This window comes from Pan troglodytes, chromosome 2, assembly GCF_028858775.2.
Source record: "Pan troglodytes isolate AG18354 chromosome 2, NHGRI_mPanTro3-v2.0_pri, whole genome shotgun sequence".
Classification (NCBI taxonomy): Eukaryota; Metazoa; Chordata; class Mammalia; order Primates; family Hominidae; genus Pan; species Pan troglodytes.
Genome location: NC_086015.1, coordinates 153,880,727 through 153,898,730, shown reverse-complemented (window position 1 = coordinate 153,898,730; position 18,004 = coordinate 153,880,727). Strand labels below are relative to the sequence as shown.

Here is an 18,004-nt window from a genome sequence, read left to right as displayed (position 1 = left end):
TGACATTTTGGTCTGGATAATTCTTTGTTGGGGAGGATTGGGGACTGTCCTGTGAATTACAGGATGTTTAGCAGCATCCCTGTCCTCTACCCGTGGCTGTGCTAGAAGCACACACCCTTGCGATGATCAAAAATGTCTCCAGGCCGGGCGCGGTGGCTCACGCCTGTAATCCCAGCACTTTGGGAGGCCTAGGCGGGCAGATCACGAGGTCGGGAGATCGAGACCATTCTGGCTAACATGGTGAAACCCCGTCTCTACTAAAAATACAAAAAATTAGCCGGGCGTGGCGGCGTGCGCCTGTAGTCCCAGCTACTTGGGAGGCTGAGGCAGGAGAATAGCGTGAACCCGGGAGGTGGAGCTTGCAGTGAGCCAAGATCGCGCCATTGCACTCCAGCCTAGGCGACAGAGCGAGACTCCGTCTCAAAAAAAAAAAAAAGTCTCCAGACATTGCCATGTGTTCCTAGGGGGGTAGAATTGACCTTTTGATTTAGAGGGAATAGCTGATTTTTAAATGTTTCATTCAACAGGTTTCCCTAAAATATTTCAGACATTTAGGAAAGACATGTCTGAAATGAGTATAGATAGGTAAGAAAATGTTTTCAAATTTCACATTTTTTGAACCCAATAATGTTTACCTTTTGGATAAACATGTTAGGAAGTAGAGTAAAATAATCCAGGGCATTTGTGACTTACTTATTTTTAAAAGTTTTTTTTAAATATACACTGGTAGACACTTTGAAAGAGATAAAGGTTCCCACTTATCCCCAGCTTATTACCTAGCTCTAGAGATTACATGTCCACTTATCAATGTAACATGAAAGAATAACTATATATGCCATGTGTGCAATTGTAAGTGCTTGAGAATTTTGAATATAGGCTTTTATTGGCTAAATGCAAGAGTGACCAGGGACGCCTTTTGTGGAAGAGAGTGGAAATAATAGCTTTTCCTTTTTCCTCTCTCTCTCTTCTTTTTCTTGTTATTGCTATTAGCCTTCAGGCACTTTAACTATAATAAGAAGATACCAGTGAAATGCCTTCTGGAACATCTTTGTAAATATTCCCTGAAATCTCACACCAAACCTGAGTCAATGATCTTGAATTATTAGTTACCCTAACTTTGCTTTTGTAAGCAACTTTTGAATTCTTAAGTTTAAGGAGAATTGTTCTGTCTCACTTACATGTTTTTAGTTATCCTTTTAATTCAATTTGTAATAAAGATAATGTATACATGTGGTTAAAAAAATCAAACTACACAAAGGTATAAAAATGAAAATCTCATGCCCTTCTTCACCCCCACTCCCACTCACCTTCAGTTTTGTTTCCATTATTATTTAAAATGACATTTTCATTTCTTGGTTTATCAATTTCTGACATGTGTATTGAATTCCCACCTCTCCACTTTGGTAGTTATATTATTTTTAGTTTTTCTAACATTTAGGACTTCGAGGTATTTAAACCTCTACTTCTTGATTCATCAATTTTAGTATCTATTGACTATAATGAAAAATTAACATGTTAATGCACTTCCTCCTTCCATCTCTCTTCTCTCCTCTTTCTTCCCAATTAACAACAAACTATATGAAATGATAAATTATATTAAAATGCAATATATATTTACATAAAGTTATATTACTTTTCCAAGCTTTATTATGCTTGTATTATGGTTTGTTAATTATAATTAAAGTGCTCTGGGGTTGTTTGTAAAAATTGAAAACCAACAAACAATTCTAACACTTCTATGTTGACAAACCAGTAATATGATTGAATCTATGGACAAGAAAATATAATCCTATGTCCATAAAACTTGTCTCTTAAAAAGTAAAGTTTTTGCCAGATGCAGTGGCTCACACCTGTAATCCCAGCACTTTGGGAGGCTGAGGTGGGCAGATCACGAGGTCAGGAGTTCAAGACCAGCCTGGCCAACATAGTGAAGCCCTGTCTCTACTAAAAATACAAAATTAGCCGGGCATGGTGGCGTGTGCCTGTAGTCCCAGCTACTTGGGAGGCTGAGGCAGGAGAATCGCTTGAACCCAGGAGGTGGAGGTTGCAGTGAGCCGAGATCATACCACTGCACTCCAGCTTGGGCAATAGAGTGAGACTTCATCTCAAAAAATAAATAAAAAATAATAATAATAAAATAAACTTTTTGACTCTCTGTTGTTCTGTCTACAGTTTTTCTGGGTTGGCTCACCAGCCACACTTTATTGGTTCCCATATTGTCTTCTTTCTTTTGTTGCTTTTCCTTTTGCTGGAGAAACTCCTCAGGTGAATTTTTTATATAGGTCTCACGGATAGTCAAATTTCTGAGTTCTTGCCTGCTTTGAAATTTCTTCATTTTGCCCTTGTACTTGACTTGTTAATAAAAAAATAAATAAAAACCTGCCAAAAAGAAGAGATTTAAAACCATTTCACATGGTGAAACCTCGTCTCTACTAAAAATACAAAAAAAAAAAAAAAATTAGCCGGGCATGGTGGCGGACGCCTATAGTCCCAGCTACTCTGGAGGCTGAGGCAGGAGAATGGTGTGAACCTTGGAGGAAGTGCTTGCAGTGAGCCAAGATCGCACCACTGCACTCCAGCCTGGGCAACAGAGCGGAACTCCATCTCAAAAAAAAAAATTTCCCTCAGAGATCTGAAGACATTGCTTCTTTGCCTCCTAGTAGCCAATACTGCCTCACCAGTCTTATCCTCAGACCATTCTGATATATAATTACTTCCTCCCCTTTTCTTCTTTTCTTCAGAACTCCTCCTAGATGCTGTTGGACCTCTTAGGTAGATTCTCCATCTTTAATAACATTTCCTTTGTATTTTCAGTATCTTCAGGATTTTTGATGTTTGTTTACATGCTACTGTACAGCCCTTGTACAGAATTTTTTTATTGGAGGATTCATATTTGAAATTTCGAAGAACCAGTGCTTGTTCTCTGATTGTTGCTGTTCAAAATTATTTGGTTTGTTTTTTGTGTTTTTTTTGTTTGTTTTTATCTCTTTGAGGGCTTTGTTCTAATATATTAAAGTTCTCCTTTGTTCTTCGTATTATTTTTCCTTTCAAAGTCAATTGTTCTGTTTATTTCTCTTGCTTTTTCTCTTCAATGCTATTGATTTTTCTTAAGTGGTAATCCTTCGTTGCCCATTTTTATTTATAAATGAATGGCTGGTAAATAGCTAGAAAGGAATCCTTCCCTAGCTTTAGTAGTTCTGTTTTCTGACAGAGCTTGCATAGGAGAGTCTGCTATGATCCCTGTGCAGATGGGTGGGGCATGTTAGAGTCATTTCCTGTGGAGTGTCTAGGCAGGGAGGAGTGAAGCTGGGAAATCCTAGTATTACTAGAGTTAGGGCAAGGACACGTCAGTGTATGGTCATGGTTTATTTGTTTATTTGTTTGTTTTTGAGATAGAGCCTTGCTCTGTCTCCCAAGCTGGAGTGCGGTGGCACAATCACGGCTCACTGCAGCCTCCACTTCCTGGGCTCAAGCCATCCTCCTGCTCCAGCCTCCCAAGTAGCTGGGGCTACAGGCACGGAACAGAACATCTGGCTAATTTTTTTATGTTTTGTAGAGATAGGGTCTCACCATGCTGCCTAGGCTGGTCTTGAACTCCTGGGCTCAAGGTATCCTCCCAGCTTATCCCCCCAAAAAAAGATTTGATGCAAACACACTGAGTTAACTTTACTGAAAAGATAAAAATGGAAGAAAATATTTCAAAGAAAACAAAATATTTTCTACGTGCATTAATTAATTGATTATTAAATGTTCAATGTTTAGAAGACCTGCTAACAACTATGTAGGTATACTCAAAACATTTTTGTCGAAATTTCAGAAATATTCATCGCAATTTGTCTCCAGGAATTCCAGTATCAGTACAAACAGAAGAAAGTTGGCTCCAAGATTTGTCTGATAAAGTGCAATCGAGTGAGTAGTTTGATTTCTTAGCTTTTCCTGGGAGAAGGGATTGCATGTTGGAAATATCACAGGTGTAGAAGGCCAGTACAGCTAGATTTGAATCCCAGCCCCAACACATACTAACCTTGTGATGTTGGGCAAGTTGCTTACCCTCTTTGAGTCTTACTTTCTTCATCTCTTGGAAATAGTCATATTGTCACAGGATTCTTATGAAGATCAAAATAAGATTAAATATTTTCAGTATTCAATAAATGGTAGCAATTATGTTCACATCAAGAAATAATCTGCCATTATATTTTTGATACATATCTTCATTTTTTTATTATACAAGTAACATATGCACACTTTTTAAATGTCAAACCACTAAGAAGTGGATAATGTAATCATTAAAACTTTAACTTTTCCAGTATATTTCCCTTCAGCTTTTATATTCACATTTTATTTTATGTCATTTATTCATCGACTGCTTACCGAGCACCTACCATTTGCCAAGCACCTACCATTTGCCAAACACCTATCATAGGTCTAGCCTATAATAGGGTATCAGCAGTGAAAAAAACAAGCAAATCCCCTGTCTCAGTGATATTAAAGTGTGGGAAGTGGAGGTGATGGCAATAATATAGAGAATAAATCAGTTAATATATAAAACATTAGATGATGTAAGTGCTAAGAAGAAAAGTAAAGCAGGGAAGGGGTTGGAAAGTGTCGGGGGTTGGAGGTAGGGTGCAAGTTTACACAGGGTGCCCAGAGAAATCTTTCCTGAGAATCTGAGGTATTTGAGAAAAGACCTACAGGAGGTGAGAGAATGAGCCAGGACAATCTCACAGGAAAGGTGTTCCAGGCAAGGGAACAGCAAGTGCCTCCTTCTAGAACAAGAGGCCAGTGTGGCTGCAGTGGAGTAAGCAGGGAGGAGAATCTTAGGGGATGAGATCACAGAGATCTGAGGACCAGATCTTTCTCACTGGGAGTGAGGTGGGAAGTTGCTGGAGAATTTGTGCAGAGAAGTGATATAATCCAACTGGTATTTTTAATGACTGCTGGCTGCTGAGAAAATATGAGGGCAAGAGCCCAGAGATTGAGCCCTGCAGCACTCCATTGTTAAGTTGGGGACATGAGGAAGAAACTAAGGAAAAGCATCCAGTGATGTAGAAGAAAAACCAGGAAGTGTCCTAGATACCAAGTTTCAAGGAGGCAGGAATGATCAATAGGCTCAAATGATACTCAGAGGTTAGGAAGATGAGGACTGAGAACTGACTACTAGATCTAGCATGTGGAAGTCATTGGTGATGTGGATAGGACCAGCTTCAGTGTAACTCTGGGGATAAAAGCCATATTGGAGTGGGCTCAAAGGAGAGTGAAATAAGTGTAGAATAGAAATGGAATCATACTCCACAGTCCCATTTCATTGCTAAGCTTTTAATGGTACAGTGGTGTAACTAAAACATCAACATAGTCTTATTTTTTAAAGTCAAAAGATACAAATCAAACAATAGTTTCTTTTGACTATTACCCTCAGTTTCAGATGTCACCACTATTATCATGTTGGTGTGTATCTTTCCAAATCTTTTCCTAAGCTTTTATATCCATATAAAAGTGTAGTAGTGTGGCCCCTTTTGTTTGCTGTTGTTATTTACATGAATGGTATCACACCGAATCTGTTGTTCCACTTGCTTTTTCGCTTAATAGGCCTTGAAAATTTTTACCAGTAAATACAGGTAAAAATTCTTTGTAATTGTTGCATAATAGCACATAGTACAGATGTACAATTATTTATTTAAAGATTCCCCAACTGATGCATAAAATTGTTCCTAGATATTTATTTCCACAGTGTTACAGTAAGCCGCCTCCTCTTTGTGTACACACCGAGTATTGCTGTAAGACAAATGCCACGAAAGTGGTATTGTTGAGTGAAAAGTTACACATTTTAATCATCACCTTCCTAAAGAGCTGACCCAAAGTATGCGTCCATCAAAAGGGTTGTTGAGACCACCCTTTTCCTACTCTTCCCTATATTTGATATTGTCGTTCTTTTAAATTTTTGACAGTCTGTTAGGTGGAAATGATTATTATTTTATTTCTTAATTATTATGATTATTGCCGAGGTTGAGCAACTTGATACCAATAATATGTTTTTTTGGTCACTCGATTATCTTCTTTGAATTCAGCAAACAGTGTTCATATCTTTTTCCCATTTTTCCATTGAGTTGTCTTTTCTTTCTTGATGTTTATTTTTTGGCAGCTTTTTACATATCTGTAATACTTCTTCGAATGTTGTATATGTTGCAGATTGCTCCTCCCAGTTTGTCTTTTACATTTGCTTGTGGTCATTTTTGTTAAATATAATTTTAAATTTGATGTAAGTAAATCTTTTCCTTGTGATTCTCACATTTTGTGGTTTAAAAACTATTTCCCTAATTCAATAATATATGTATATTTTCCTACATTTTCTTCTAAAACTTCTAGAATTTTACTGTTTATCTTTAGCACCTAAATCAATATGGACTTCATTTTTGTGAATGGCTTAAGAAAATAACCATCCTTTTTCCCCCAAATTTTGTCTCTATACTACTCCTTAACCAGTCCAACCTTTCCACTCTGCTTTGAAATGGTGTCTTTATCCTATACTAAATTATCAAATATATATTGTGTATATATTTCATGTGTGTACATACACACATGTGAATATTCTGTTCCACTGAACTATTGGTATTTTCCTATACCAATATCACACTATCTTAATTTCTATGGTTTTACATATTTAATATATGATAAATGAATTTCTCCCCTCCTTATTCTTTTTCAAAATATTATTCCCAGTTATTCTTGGGCACTTGTTCTTCCAAAAGTATTTTAGAATCAAAATTCCATTGAAAACTCCCACCGAAACTACATTGACTATGTAGATTAATTTGTGAATAATTGATACCTTTTTAATATTAAGTCTTGTTTTTCAGGAACCTAGTGTACCTCTCCATTTTGTTTCTGATCTTCATATATATATATATATAGTATATACTATATATATGAGCCTCATAAAGTTCTTATTAGTCTATGCTGGGTGTTTTATAGTCTTTCATTGATGTAGCCAACCATTGGGGTCTTTTTTTCTTTCTCTTTTTGAGACGGAGTCTCGCTCTGTCGCCAGGCTGGAGTGGAGTGGCGTGATCTCGGCCCACTGTAGCCTCCGCCTCCCAGGTTCAAGCGATTCTCTTGCCTCAGCTTCCCGAGTAGCTGGGATTACAGGCATGAGCCACCATGCCCAGCTAATTTTTGTATTTTTTTTTTTTTTAGTAGAGATGGGGTTTCACCACGTTGGCCAGGATGGTCTCAGTCTCCTGACCTTTCCTGACCTCATGATCTGCCCGCCTCGGCCTCCCAAAGTGCTGGGATTCCAGGCGTGAGCCACTACAGCCGGCGAGAATCTTTTTTTCTATTGTATTTTCTAATTGGTTATTGTCAATCAGTAGGAAAACTATTGATTTCTAGGTATCAATCTTGTATCTGACCCCCTTGCCGTACTTCCTTATTCATCATAGTAGTTTGTCAGTTGAGGGTCTAGTGGACAATTACATTTCGTGTGAATAGTGGCAGTTTTATCTATTCTCTATTGTTTTTACTTAGCAGTTGTTATTGTCTAAATATTTGTGTTCCCCCAAAGTTCACATATTGAAATCTGATCACTAATGTGATAGTATTAAGAAATGGAGCCTTTTGGAGATAATTAGATCATGAGGATGCAGCTGTCATAAATGGGATTAGTGCCCTTGTAAAAGAGGGCCCAGAAAGCTAGTTCATTCCTTCTACCATGTGAGGACACAGCTAGAAGGCACCATCTATGAACCAGGAAGTGGGCACTTACCAGACACCAAATCTACCGGCACCTTGATCTTGGACTTCTCAGCTTCCAGAACTGTGCACATAGATTTCTGTTGTTTATATAAGGTACTCAGTTTATGATAATTTGTTATAGCAACCCAAACAACCAAAGACAGAAAATTGGTACCAAGATGTGGGGATGATAAACCAAAAAGTATCTGAGACAGGTTTCAATCAATTTAGAAAATTATTTTGCCATGGTTAAGCACATGCCCAGAAGAGAAGTAAGACAGAGTCACTGAAATGGTCTTTGCCTTCCTCCAAAGATGATTTTGAGGGCTTCAGTATTTAAAGGGGAAAAGCAGGTCGGAAGGAAAGGAGGAACGAAGTGGTAATCCACGTGTTGCAGGAGAAAACGAGCAGGTAGGGGAATAGTCAATTCTGTATTCATCTGGCACTCAGTAAATCAGCACTTTAAATAAGATAAAACGAACATAGAGTACCTACCCATGGAGATATTTAACCTTTTATCTGTAGCTGTCTGCTTAGGAACAAAAGGAAAAGTGGTTTCTTGCATGACTCAGATTTTAGCTTTATTTTTTCCTTGTAGCATAGTGAATTGTGTTCCTGAGTTTTTATTTTTCATTCACATTTCTTCTCCCTTTTCTTTTAAAGATGTTTCATCTTTCTGAAACACACCAAATAATAATAATAAATAAAATTTTAAAAATAAAATTTTTCAGAGAAAGCATTTTAGAAAATAATGAGTCTGGTCTCAGGTTGTTTCTGATCTTTCATGGCTAAAATGGTTTTAGCAGTTTGTGAAGTCTCATGTCCTATGAAGAAAAAATAGGAGGAGGAAGGGAGAAAAACAACAACAAACAAAAGAACAATCCTGGAAAACTGCTATAGGCCACATTACTCTGAAGTCCATACATCATTAGGCAGGTATGAAAGTGGCTTATGTATGTAAATAGGTTGTTGTTATTTTCTTCTGAAGTTTAAGTTTTCTAGCTTCAGTTTGCAGGGCTTTACAAAAGCACAGCTTAGTTTTCAGTGACTCCAAATTGGGGAAAATGGGGGAAGAAAGAAGGAAAAAAAATTGAAAACATTATTTTGAAGATTTGTAACCAAGAAAAATTAGAATTCAGTCCAAACTGTAGAAAATAATAAAAATTGAAAAACATTAGTCAAGACAAGAATCTAACAACAAGTATACTATAGGTTTTGAAACATAATTTTTCTCTCTCCAGTTTCCCATTTTTACTAAAGACAAATTGTGGTAGGACTGGTTTGCTTTATTATACTTGGCCTAATCATTTGTATACAGTGCAGTAAAAAAAAAAGTAATTATTTTTACATAGGCTTTTAAATTGGCTTTGATGGAATTTTGTTCTATAGAAAGAATCTCAGATAAGACTTTTTTAAAGTTGAGCCCAGCCATGGATTTGTACCATCAAATACCTATGAGTTGGGTGATCCTCTCTCCTCTTGAAGTTCCAAGATAAAAGTTGGGGCTCCTAGGCCTGTCAGAAAGTGACATTCTTTACTTACCACAGGTCAGGAACTCTGTACAGGGACTGTATGGACAAGTATGAGGCCAGTTTTCCCAAAGGGCTTTTATTGGATCCATAAGTCAGATTTGATTCCTTAAGGAAAGCACACCATTCCAGTCAAAGCCTTGATAAAATAACCAGTTTCTCCAATTGTGTTCTGTCATGAATGAAAACAGATTCTTATTGCACTTATACAAATAACTGTATTGCTATAAGTTAAGAACACTCACAGATAGTTTCCAAATTCTGGAGAAATCAGGTAGAGAGAAAACAAATACACTCCAAATTTTGTTCTTAGGAGTACACTTTACTCAATTGTTAAAAGCTGTAAATAGCTTAAAAGTTTTCTTGAGTCCAAAAAACAAAACAAAGGATCAGCAACGTTTTAAGCAAAAAGTTAAAAAGATTGCTTCAGACTTCTATTAGTTTAGTCTATGCAGTTAATTCCTGTTCTGCTTGATATTCTTGAATATTTCAGCTCTCCATGAGTCCTGAAAGCTTTTCCTCTATTCTGATGTCACAGTCTCTGAAGTTATCAGAAACCTGCATTTGAGAACACCTGTTAAGAGTTTTATAACTGATTATAAATCCACCTTCTAAAGAGCACCAAAACAAGATAACAATTGTCTGGGGATGACAAAAAGTTTTAGGGCAGCCATAGTCAAAGACACAATTGACAAGAAAATTTGTTACCTCTGTGGTACACAATAATTTAACATAATTATAATTATTACTGATAATGTACATTAACTCATATCAAAATTATAGGAGTTTCCCATAATTTTAGAACACATACTAATAACATATTTATACAAATACAGGCCAAAGAAAACCAAACATCATTTTATATTTGACAGTACTTCCTGTATAATTTTTATACCAAATAAGCCAAATATGTCATTTTTGTACTTTAAGGAACCTAATATCTTAAAGGATTAATTAGATCAGGAAAAGACATAATTTATAATTTGATTTGGAAAGTTTGACCATTATCAAAGGTTTAAAACACTTGATATCATGAAATAGGATCACAGGTTATTGTAAAATAAGTCATTTCATTTAACCAAAGTGATAACTCAAGGATTTCAAAAAAAGAGCAAAAACCTTCATTCTTTGAGAGAGGAGACTTAATTTCCCAAATTATAAGCCCTAATAAATACAGCATGAAGCCAATTAAATTTGTTTTTCAAAATTTTATAAACAATCTATAAAATTTTAATCTTGATATAAGATAAGCTATAACTTCCATAAGCTTTTTATAACCTTTATCACCTTTATTAAGGAGTTGGTTAATGCTTCATGAAAACCTTGTTAAACTGACACAAGCGCCTATATGCTAGTCTTATATCAGTGTGCTTTTGACATTGATGATTAAAGAGAAACTGAACTTTTTTTATCCCTCAAAATTGGCTCTTACAATCTCACAGGCCCATCTGTTCCATGATAGTCCCTGGGCCTTGAGGAGTGGAATAGTTTTAATTTCTGGCCCTGTGTCTCGGGAATGCAGTTTATTTTGATTGACATCTTCTACCAGGCCTGAAGATGGGGCCTTAATTGCTGTCAGTGTTTAAAATTCAGCCGGACTTGGTGTCCTTTTTAGACCCAGTAGTCAAAGCCCTGTAACTCAATCTCACAAGTACTTTAAAAGTGCATACAGAAGGATACACAGATGTAATAACCTTAATTAAAAAAAAAAAAATAATCTCAGCTTTTTTTCCTAAGCAAACCAAAACTTAATAATAATATGACAACTTGATTATATAAGTTTTTTTAAAGAAATCCTCTTATTGTGACTTACACAGACCATTCATGATATGATTGGACTTTCTGGTTTGTCCTGAACATCCCTTTCTCTTAAACAACCAGTCATTCCACTCTAGGACTAAATTTACCATACAAGATTCTTTCTTTCTCATTGAAATTATTTCTCTTTAAGCTTTCTTACAAAAAACAAATAAACCTCTTTATTTTTGTAACTTTCTTTACATCTCTCTTATTTCCTGGTTCCTTTTACCTTGTTTAATACATGATCTTTCAATTAGACAAAAATTATTCACCTTTTTTAAAAGGACACCCTTTTTTTAAAGAATGTTTTCCTACAAATATATTTTTAATGCAAAATACCCAAATAATGAAATATCTATAATTTAACTTTAGATTCTAAATTATAATGAGTTCATCTACAAGTATGTATCCCATTACATTTACCTAATTATTTTAATTGTTTACCTGGATTATTTATGAAAACTGTGATAGTCATCATTTAAAGTTATGGAACTGCCATTGCAAAATTATAACTGAGACAGTGAAAAAGATTAGACCCAACTGATTCCATCTTGCTTTTAACCTCCAAGCTGTCCTTGTTCATTCCTGGGCATACGCTGAACTAGCTTTGGGAGGAAATTAGTTTAGAGTTTAGCTTTGAAACAAAGATGATAATGGTCCTTTCCCAAAACAAACCTCACTGCCTGTGGACCAGACTGCCTAAAGCCACAAGATTAGAAGTTATGGTAATCTTACTAAATTTAAGATGTAGCTATTTTTTATTACATCAATATCAATGTCTTACTTATTAAAGATTATACAAGCAAAGATCATTTTGTCTTGGGCTGGGTTTATAGTTTTGTAACCCCTATGTCAAATTTTGACATCTTATCATATTTGGCAGGGATAAGTATGAAATTGCTTGATTAATAAATGCAGACAAAAATGTATGCTGACAATTCTTAAGACATTTCTAATATTACTTTACCAATAACTGAAAAGCTAGTTTATTTATTAAAGATTTTACTGAAGTTACATAAACTTGAAAAAGCATTTGACTGGTCTTTTCTTTTTTCCTGATAAAGTATTTGATTAAAGTGTTTTTATTTTTCTTTAAGCCAATTAATTAGAGTTGTTTTATATCTTTTCAGTAATGAAACAGTGTGTACAAAACATGTAAATACATAGATATATTAGGCATGCCAATAGAAGTACATCTTATAGATTAATGAAAACCTTTTTTTTTCCCCTATCTTAGACATTCAGATTCTTGATAACCTGTTTCACAACGCAAGGCAGTTTTCAGCTAAATAGACTTAAATTTGCATATTAAAGGAAACAACTCAGGTGAAAATCAAATAGCAAAATGTATATCATAACATATGGAGAGAAAAAGTCTGGTGTGCTAGAGGGAGATTAAAGATGGATACCAAATCAAAAATAAAATTATAAAAATCTTTCATAGTTTTGTATAAGGAGACCAGTTTTATTTAGACAGGGACTACCTATCATTTAACTGGATCGCTGAGCTCTGGGCAAAGCCCATGCCGAATCCTAGGTTTCCAAAGAGGGAGAATTATTATGAGGCTAGACCACATCATGTTTTTACAGTGCATGTAAAAAAAAATTTTTTTTAAACAAAGACATTTATAAGTGCCTAAACTACACCTGTCTTAAAAAACCCAAGAGTAACCTCTGTTGCAGTAACTATATCAGCTAATAAATCAGGTAACACAATACCGAAGAAAGCAGTTTAAAAGCTGAGCTGAACTTGTCTGTTTACACTCTTGGAGTTCCCATAAGGAAAAACAGCGTTCTCCCCCAAAGGGACTCTGGTACCTTCTCTGTTTTCTTTAAGGAACCCCAGGCTATTATAAACGATTTTAGGCTCCTCATGCAGCAGAGGGTACAAGAGAAAGGAGGGACAGCAGAAGTAAATGAAGAAAACAGAATTCAGTCAACTGAGAAGAAAAAAACTTTTGCTCAAAAAAAAGGGACAAGATTCTAGGAGGAAAAAAGATAACATGAAGGCCTTTTAAATACAAACACACACATGCACACATACACACACACACACATCTTGGATGTTAGCTTTTAATTAAGCTAATTTTAACCATTGAGCTTCTTTTAAAAAAATCTTTTAAAATCTCATTAGCATATTTCAGCTAGAAAAAATTGCTGCTATTTCAGAAGTACCAAGTATCAAACCAGGAAGGGCTTGATTTAGGAACAAAACCCAGGCTGTTGTGATGGAAAAAAGAAGGCAAAACCTTAGCTATGGAACTGCAGCATGAGGCAACAACCACTGTTTCAGTTTGGCCTGGCTAGCAAAAAGGTGGCCTTGTTATGTAAAGATACAAAATATATGTTATATAAAATAGTTACCTGCCTTCTGTTGTCATGGAAGCAGGAAAAAAATGACTTCCTTGAGTTGGAAGCAAGTAAAACTTCAAAAAAAGAGAAGTTGTACAGCAAAATAAAGTTTAGATCGTGACCAAATTTGAGGAGATCAGGGATTCTCTGGAGGGGGTGCTTCCAAGCCTCAGCAAATTGTCCTATTGGTTTGAGCCATACAGATAGCTCAAGCTAGTACCAAGCACCGATAGAAGATTTGTCAAATATCAGGGGTAACTCCACTCAGAATTCCTCTGTGGTTACTAAAATGTGAACCCCGAAAATCTGAGACAGGCCTCGGTTAATTTAGAAAGTTTATTTTACCAAGGTTGAGGATGCGCACCTGTGACACAGCCTCAGGAGGTCCTGGTGACATGTGCCCAAGGTGGTCAGAGCACAGTTTGGTTTTATACATTTTAGGAAGACATGAGACATCAATCAACATATGTAAGATGAATATTGGTTTCGTCTGGAAAGGCGGGGCAACTCAAAGGCGGGACAACTCAAAGCCGGGAGGGGGCTCCCAGGTCGTAGGTAGAGAAGAGACAAATGATTGCATTCTTTTGAGTTTCTGATTAGCCTCTCCAAAGGAGGCAATCAGATATGCATTAATCTCAGTGAGCAGAGGCTTGACATTGAATAGAATGGGAGGCAGGTTTGCCGTAAGCAGTTCCCAGGTTGACTTTTCCTTTTAACTTAGTGATTTTGGGGCCCCAATATATTTTCCTTTCCCATAAGCTACCCAGTTTAAGGCATTTTGTTATAGCAGCCCAAATGAACTAAGACAGCAATGTATCATGGACATCTCTCCATGTCAGGAATGATTGACCTAATTCTTTGAAGTTACTGCATAATATTTCCTCATATACAGTTATTGTGACTTATGTAATGCTAGATATATCGGGGTTGTTCTTGTCTTGTTTTGCTTTTTTGCTTTTTTTGAGCTCTTCCCTATAACAAATAATGTATTAATAAAAACCTTGGTGCATTAATTTTTTTACATGCCTGTGCTGGCATTTCTATAGATAAAGATGCCTAAAACATCTTTAAAATTTTTTCAGATGATCCACATTGCCCCCCAACCTCCCCAAAATAGATCAACTTCTTTTTTAAAAAAATTTATTTATTTGTTTGTTTACTTTTTGAGACAAGGTCTTGCTCTGTCACCCAGGCTTCAGTGCGGTGGCGTGATCTCAGCTCACTACAGCCTCAACCTCCTGCTCAAGCAATCCTCCCACCTTAGCCCCCACTAACTGGGACCACAGGCATGCACCACCACAACCAGCTAATTTTTTTTTTAAGTTTTTCATAGAGACCAGGTCTCAGTATTTTGCTCAGGCTGTTCTCAAACTCATGGACTCAAGTAATCTCCCCACCTTGGCCTCCCAGAGTTCTGGGATTACAGGCATGAGCTACCACGCCCAGCCCAGATCAACTTCTGAAGCCTATCTGTCTCCACCAGCAGCCCTTGCTCTCCTGGCTTTGCTAAGAAAATGAGTCCCTTGCATTTTAATAGCCTCTTTCCTTTGCCTCTGTCCCATTATAGGTTGCTCTGATTGGTTTTTCATCATTCCAATCCTATGTGCTTTAAAGCTTCTAGACATTTACTCAAAGTTGCTGATTTGTGGATGGCTTCTTCCCCATTTCCAGTGCTGCTCTGGAATCTAGATAGAATAATCCTGGTGGTTTACTTCACTGTCTTGAAATAGAACCCTCAGCACCCTCCTACCTGAAAAATCTCATGAAGAATAACAGACATAAAGTAGATTGATGGTACTTAAAAGAAGCAGAAAATAAAAGGGTATGCAAAGCATGATTATAACCAAGGAAAATATTGATCTGTGTAGCATAATAGTCCCCTCTTATCTACAGTTTTATCTTCTGTGGTTTCAGCTGCCTGCAGTCTGAAAATGTTAGTGGGAAATTTCTGAAATAATCAACACGTAAGTCATAAATTGCATGATATTCTGATTGAGTGACGAAATCTCTCACTATCCCACTCTGTCCTGCCTGGGACATGAATTATCTCTTTGTCGTTGGAGTCACTTAGCAGCCTAGTGATTATCAGATCGACTGTAGTGGTATTGCAGTGCTTATGTTCAAATAACCCTTAATTTCTTTTATTTATTTTGAGACACACATTTGCTTGGTAGCCCACGTTGGAGTACAATGACACAATCTTGGCCCACTGCAGCCTCTGCCTCCCAGGTTCTACAGGTGACCGTCATCACACCTGGCTAATTTTTGTATTTTTAGTAGAGACAGGGTTTTGCCATGTTGGCTAGGCTGGTCTGGAACTCCTGACCTCAAGTGATCCACCTGCCTTGGCATCCCAAAGTGCTGGGAATACAGGTGTGAGCCACTGCACCTAGCCCTCAGTTTCTTAATAATGGCCCCAGAGCTCAAGAGAAGTGATGTTGGCAATTTGGATATGCCAAAGAGCATCCATAAAGTGTATCCTTTAAGTGAAAAGGTAGAAGTTATTGACTTCATTTAAAAAAGAAAAAAATAGTATGCTGAGGTTGCTAAGATACATGGTAAGAATGAATCTTCTATCTGTAAAATTGTGAAGGAAAAAGAAATTTGTGCATAGTAGGGTTTGGTATACCTGCAGTTTCAGGCATCCACTCAGGATTTTGGAATATATCCCCTGCAGATCAAGGGGGACTACTGTATTCTAGGACTAGAAAGGAAGGGGAAACATTTTAAAATGTGATATATAGAATGCTAACTTTCCTTTGTTTATTCCTTATTGTTGGCAAAATGTTATTTGGAAAAAGAGACAAAAGATTAAAAGATAAAAGAAACATAGTAAGGGTACTTATTTTTCCGAGAGATGTATTTTCTTTTATATTCAGCTTCTTTTCTACTTTGTCAGATTGATGACACATGTACCCTGTTTTCACAGGGAAGAAAGCCTCTAAAGAGAAAGCTGAACCTGAATGTCTGGCATCTAAGTTAAGAGGTAAATACATGTTTGGCATCATCTCCTTTTGCTGGCAAAGGTAAACTACCAGAAGGGAATCACCTTAACTCGCACAGAGCCCATCTGCTTTGAAAAAGGACTCACCTAAGAACAGGTGTGAGAAGGTGGCAAAAACGTCGGGGATCAGGGCATCTGAACAGTGTGTGCATGCTGGGCAAGGAGGATGATGGTGGGTGTGAATCTCCAAATTACAGAAGTGGAATGCACTGCACAAAGGCTTTAAACATTTCTTATAAACCTATTCTTTCTCTCCAGAAAAATGGGTAATTAATCCAGAAGAGTCGAAACTAAATATTTTATATGAGCTGGAGGTAAGAAATGTTTATCATACTAACTAGTACACTGTTCTCATAGTAAAAATGGCTTATCAAATCTTCAATTATTTCCCCTCGCCACCCCTTTCTCTTTTTAAATTTAGTTTAAGGAAGACTTCATAACACTGTTCGAGCCTTCTCTAAGAACGTTACCCAGCATCGGACCACCATCCATTCTGGCATACAAAGAAGAGAGCTCCAATTTAGGCATTAACTTCAAGGTGACTTTAATTCGTGTTTTTTATTATTACTCTTAACAAAATGACATAAAAAAACATAATGATTTGCACAATAGACAGTGAAAATACTCTAAAAGGAAAAAAAAAAAAAAAGCCAAAGAGCTCAATTACTTAGAATAGCACTTAGAGTGTCTGTGTTAGTTGCCTAGGGCTGCTATAACAAGTACCACAAACTGGGTGGCTTAAAACAACAGAAACTTACTGTCTTGTAGTTATGGAGACTAGAAGTTCGAAATCAGTGTTTTGGCAGGGCCAACATATAGGGGAAAATCCTCCCTTCCCTCTTCCTAGCTTGTGGTGGTGGCAGCAGTTTTGGCATTCCTTGGCTTGCAGCTGCATCACTCCAATCTCTGCCTCAGTTGTCACAGCATTCTCTCTGTGTGTCTGGGTCCAAATGTCCCCCTTTTCTAAGGACACCAAGTCCAGTTGGATTTGGGCCCACTCTCATGACCTCATCTTAACTTGATTACATTTGCACAGACTGTATTGCTCAATAAGGTCACATTCACAGGTACCAGGAGTTAGGACTTCAATATGTCTTTTTGGGAGACACAATTCAACCTGTAAGAGTGGCCACAAAGCCTGGAAACAGGCCAGACACGGTGGCTCACACCTGTAATCCCAGCACTTTGGGAGGCTGAGACAGATCACTTGAGAGCAGCCTGGGTGACAGAGAGAGACCCTGTCTTTTTTTAAAAAATTATTATTATTATTATTATTATTTGAGACAAGGTCTTGCTGTGTCACCCAGGCTACAGTGTAAGTGGCACGATTATGGTTCACTACAGCCTCAACCTCCTGGGCTCAAGCAATCCTCTCACCTCTGTCTCCCAAGTAGCTGGGACCACAGGTGTGAACCACTATGCCTAGATAATTTTTTAAATATTTTGCAGAGATGGGTCTCACTATGTTTCCCAGGCTTATTATTAAAAAAAAAGAAAGAAAGAAAGAAAAAGAACAAAACCTGGAAACATGGGTGAATATTTGCCATATTTGGTCATGTGAAGTGACCGATTAATGCCTGTATTTGAAGGG

At 36.9% G+C, this 18,004-nt stretch overlaps 1 protein-coding gene across 3 annotated transcripts in view; it reads left to right on the top strand.

Annotated features, from left to right (window-relative positions):
* ERICH6 (glutamate rich 6) overlaps positions 1-18,004 on the top strand; it is a 44,094-nt gene that overhangs the window by 1,308 nt on the left and 24,782 nt on the right. For all 3 annotated transcript variants that reach the window (XM_063807274.1, XM_516818.6, XM_063807273.1), the window contains exons 2-6: positions 528-585; positions 3,818-3,909; positions 16,339-16,395; positions 16,672-16,727; positions 16,835-16,951. In XM_063807274.1, coding sequence (XP_063663344.1) covers positions 563-585; positions 3,818-3,909; positions 16,339-16,395; positions 16,672-16,727; positions 16,835-16,951 — 345 coding nt within the window. In that variant the 5' untranslated portion in view covers positions 528-562. The remainder of the gene's footprint in view (positions 1-527; positions 586-3,817; positions 3,910-16,338; positions 16,396-16,671; positions 16,728-16,834; positions 16,952-18,004) is intronic.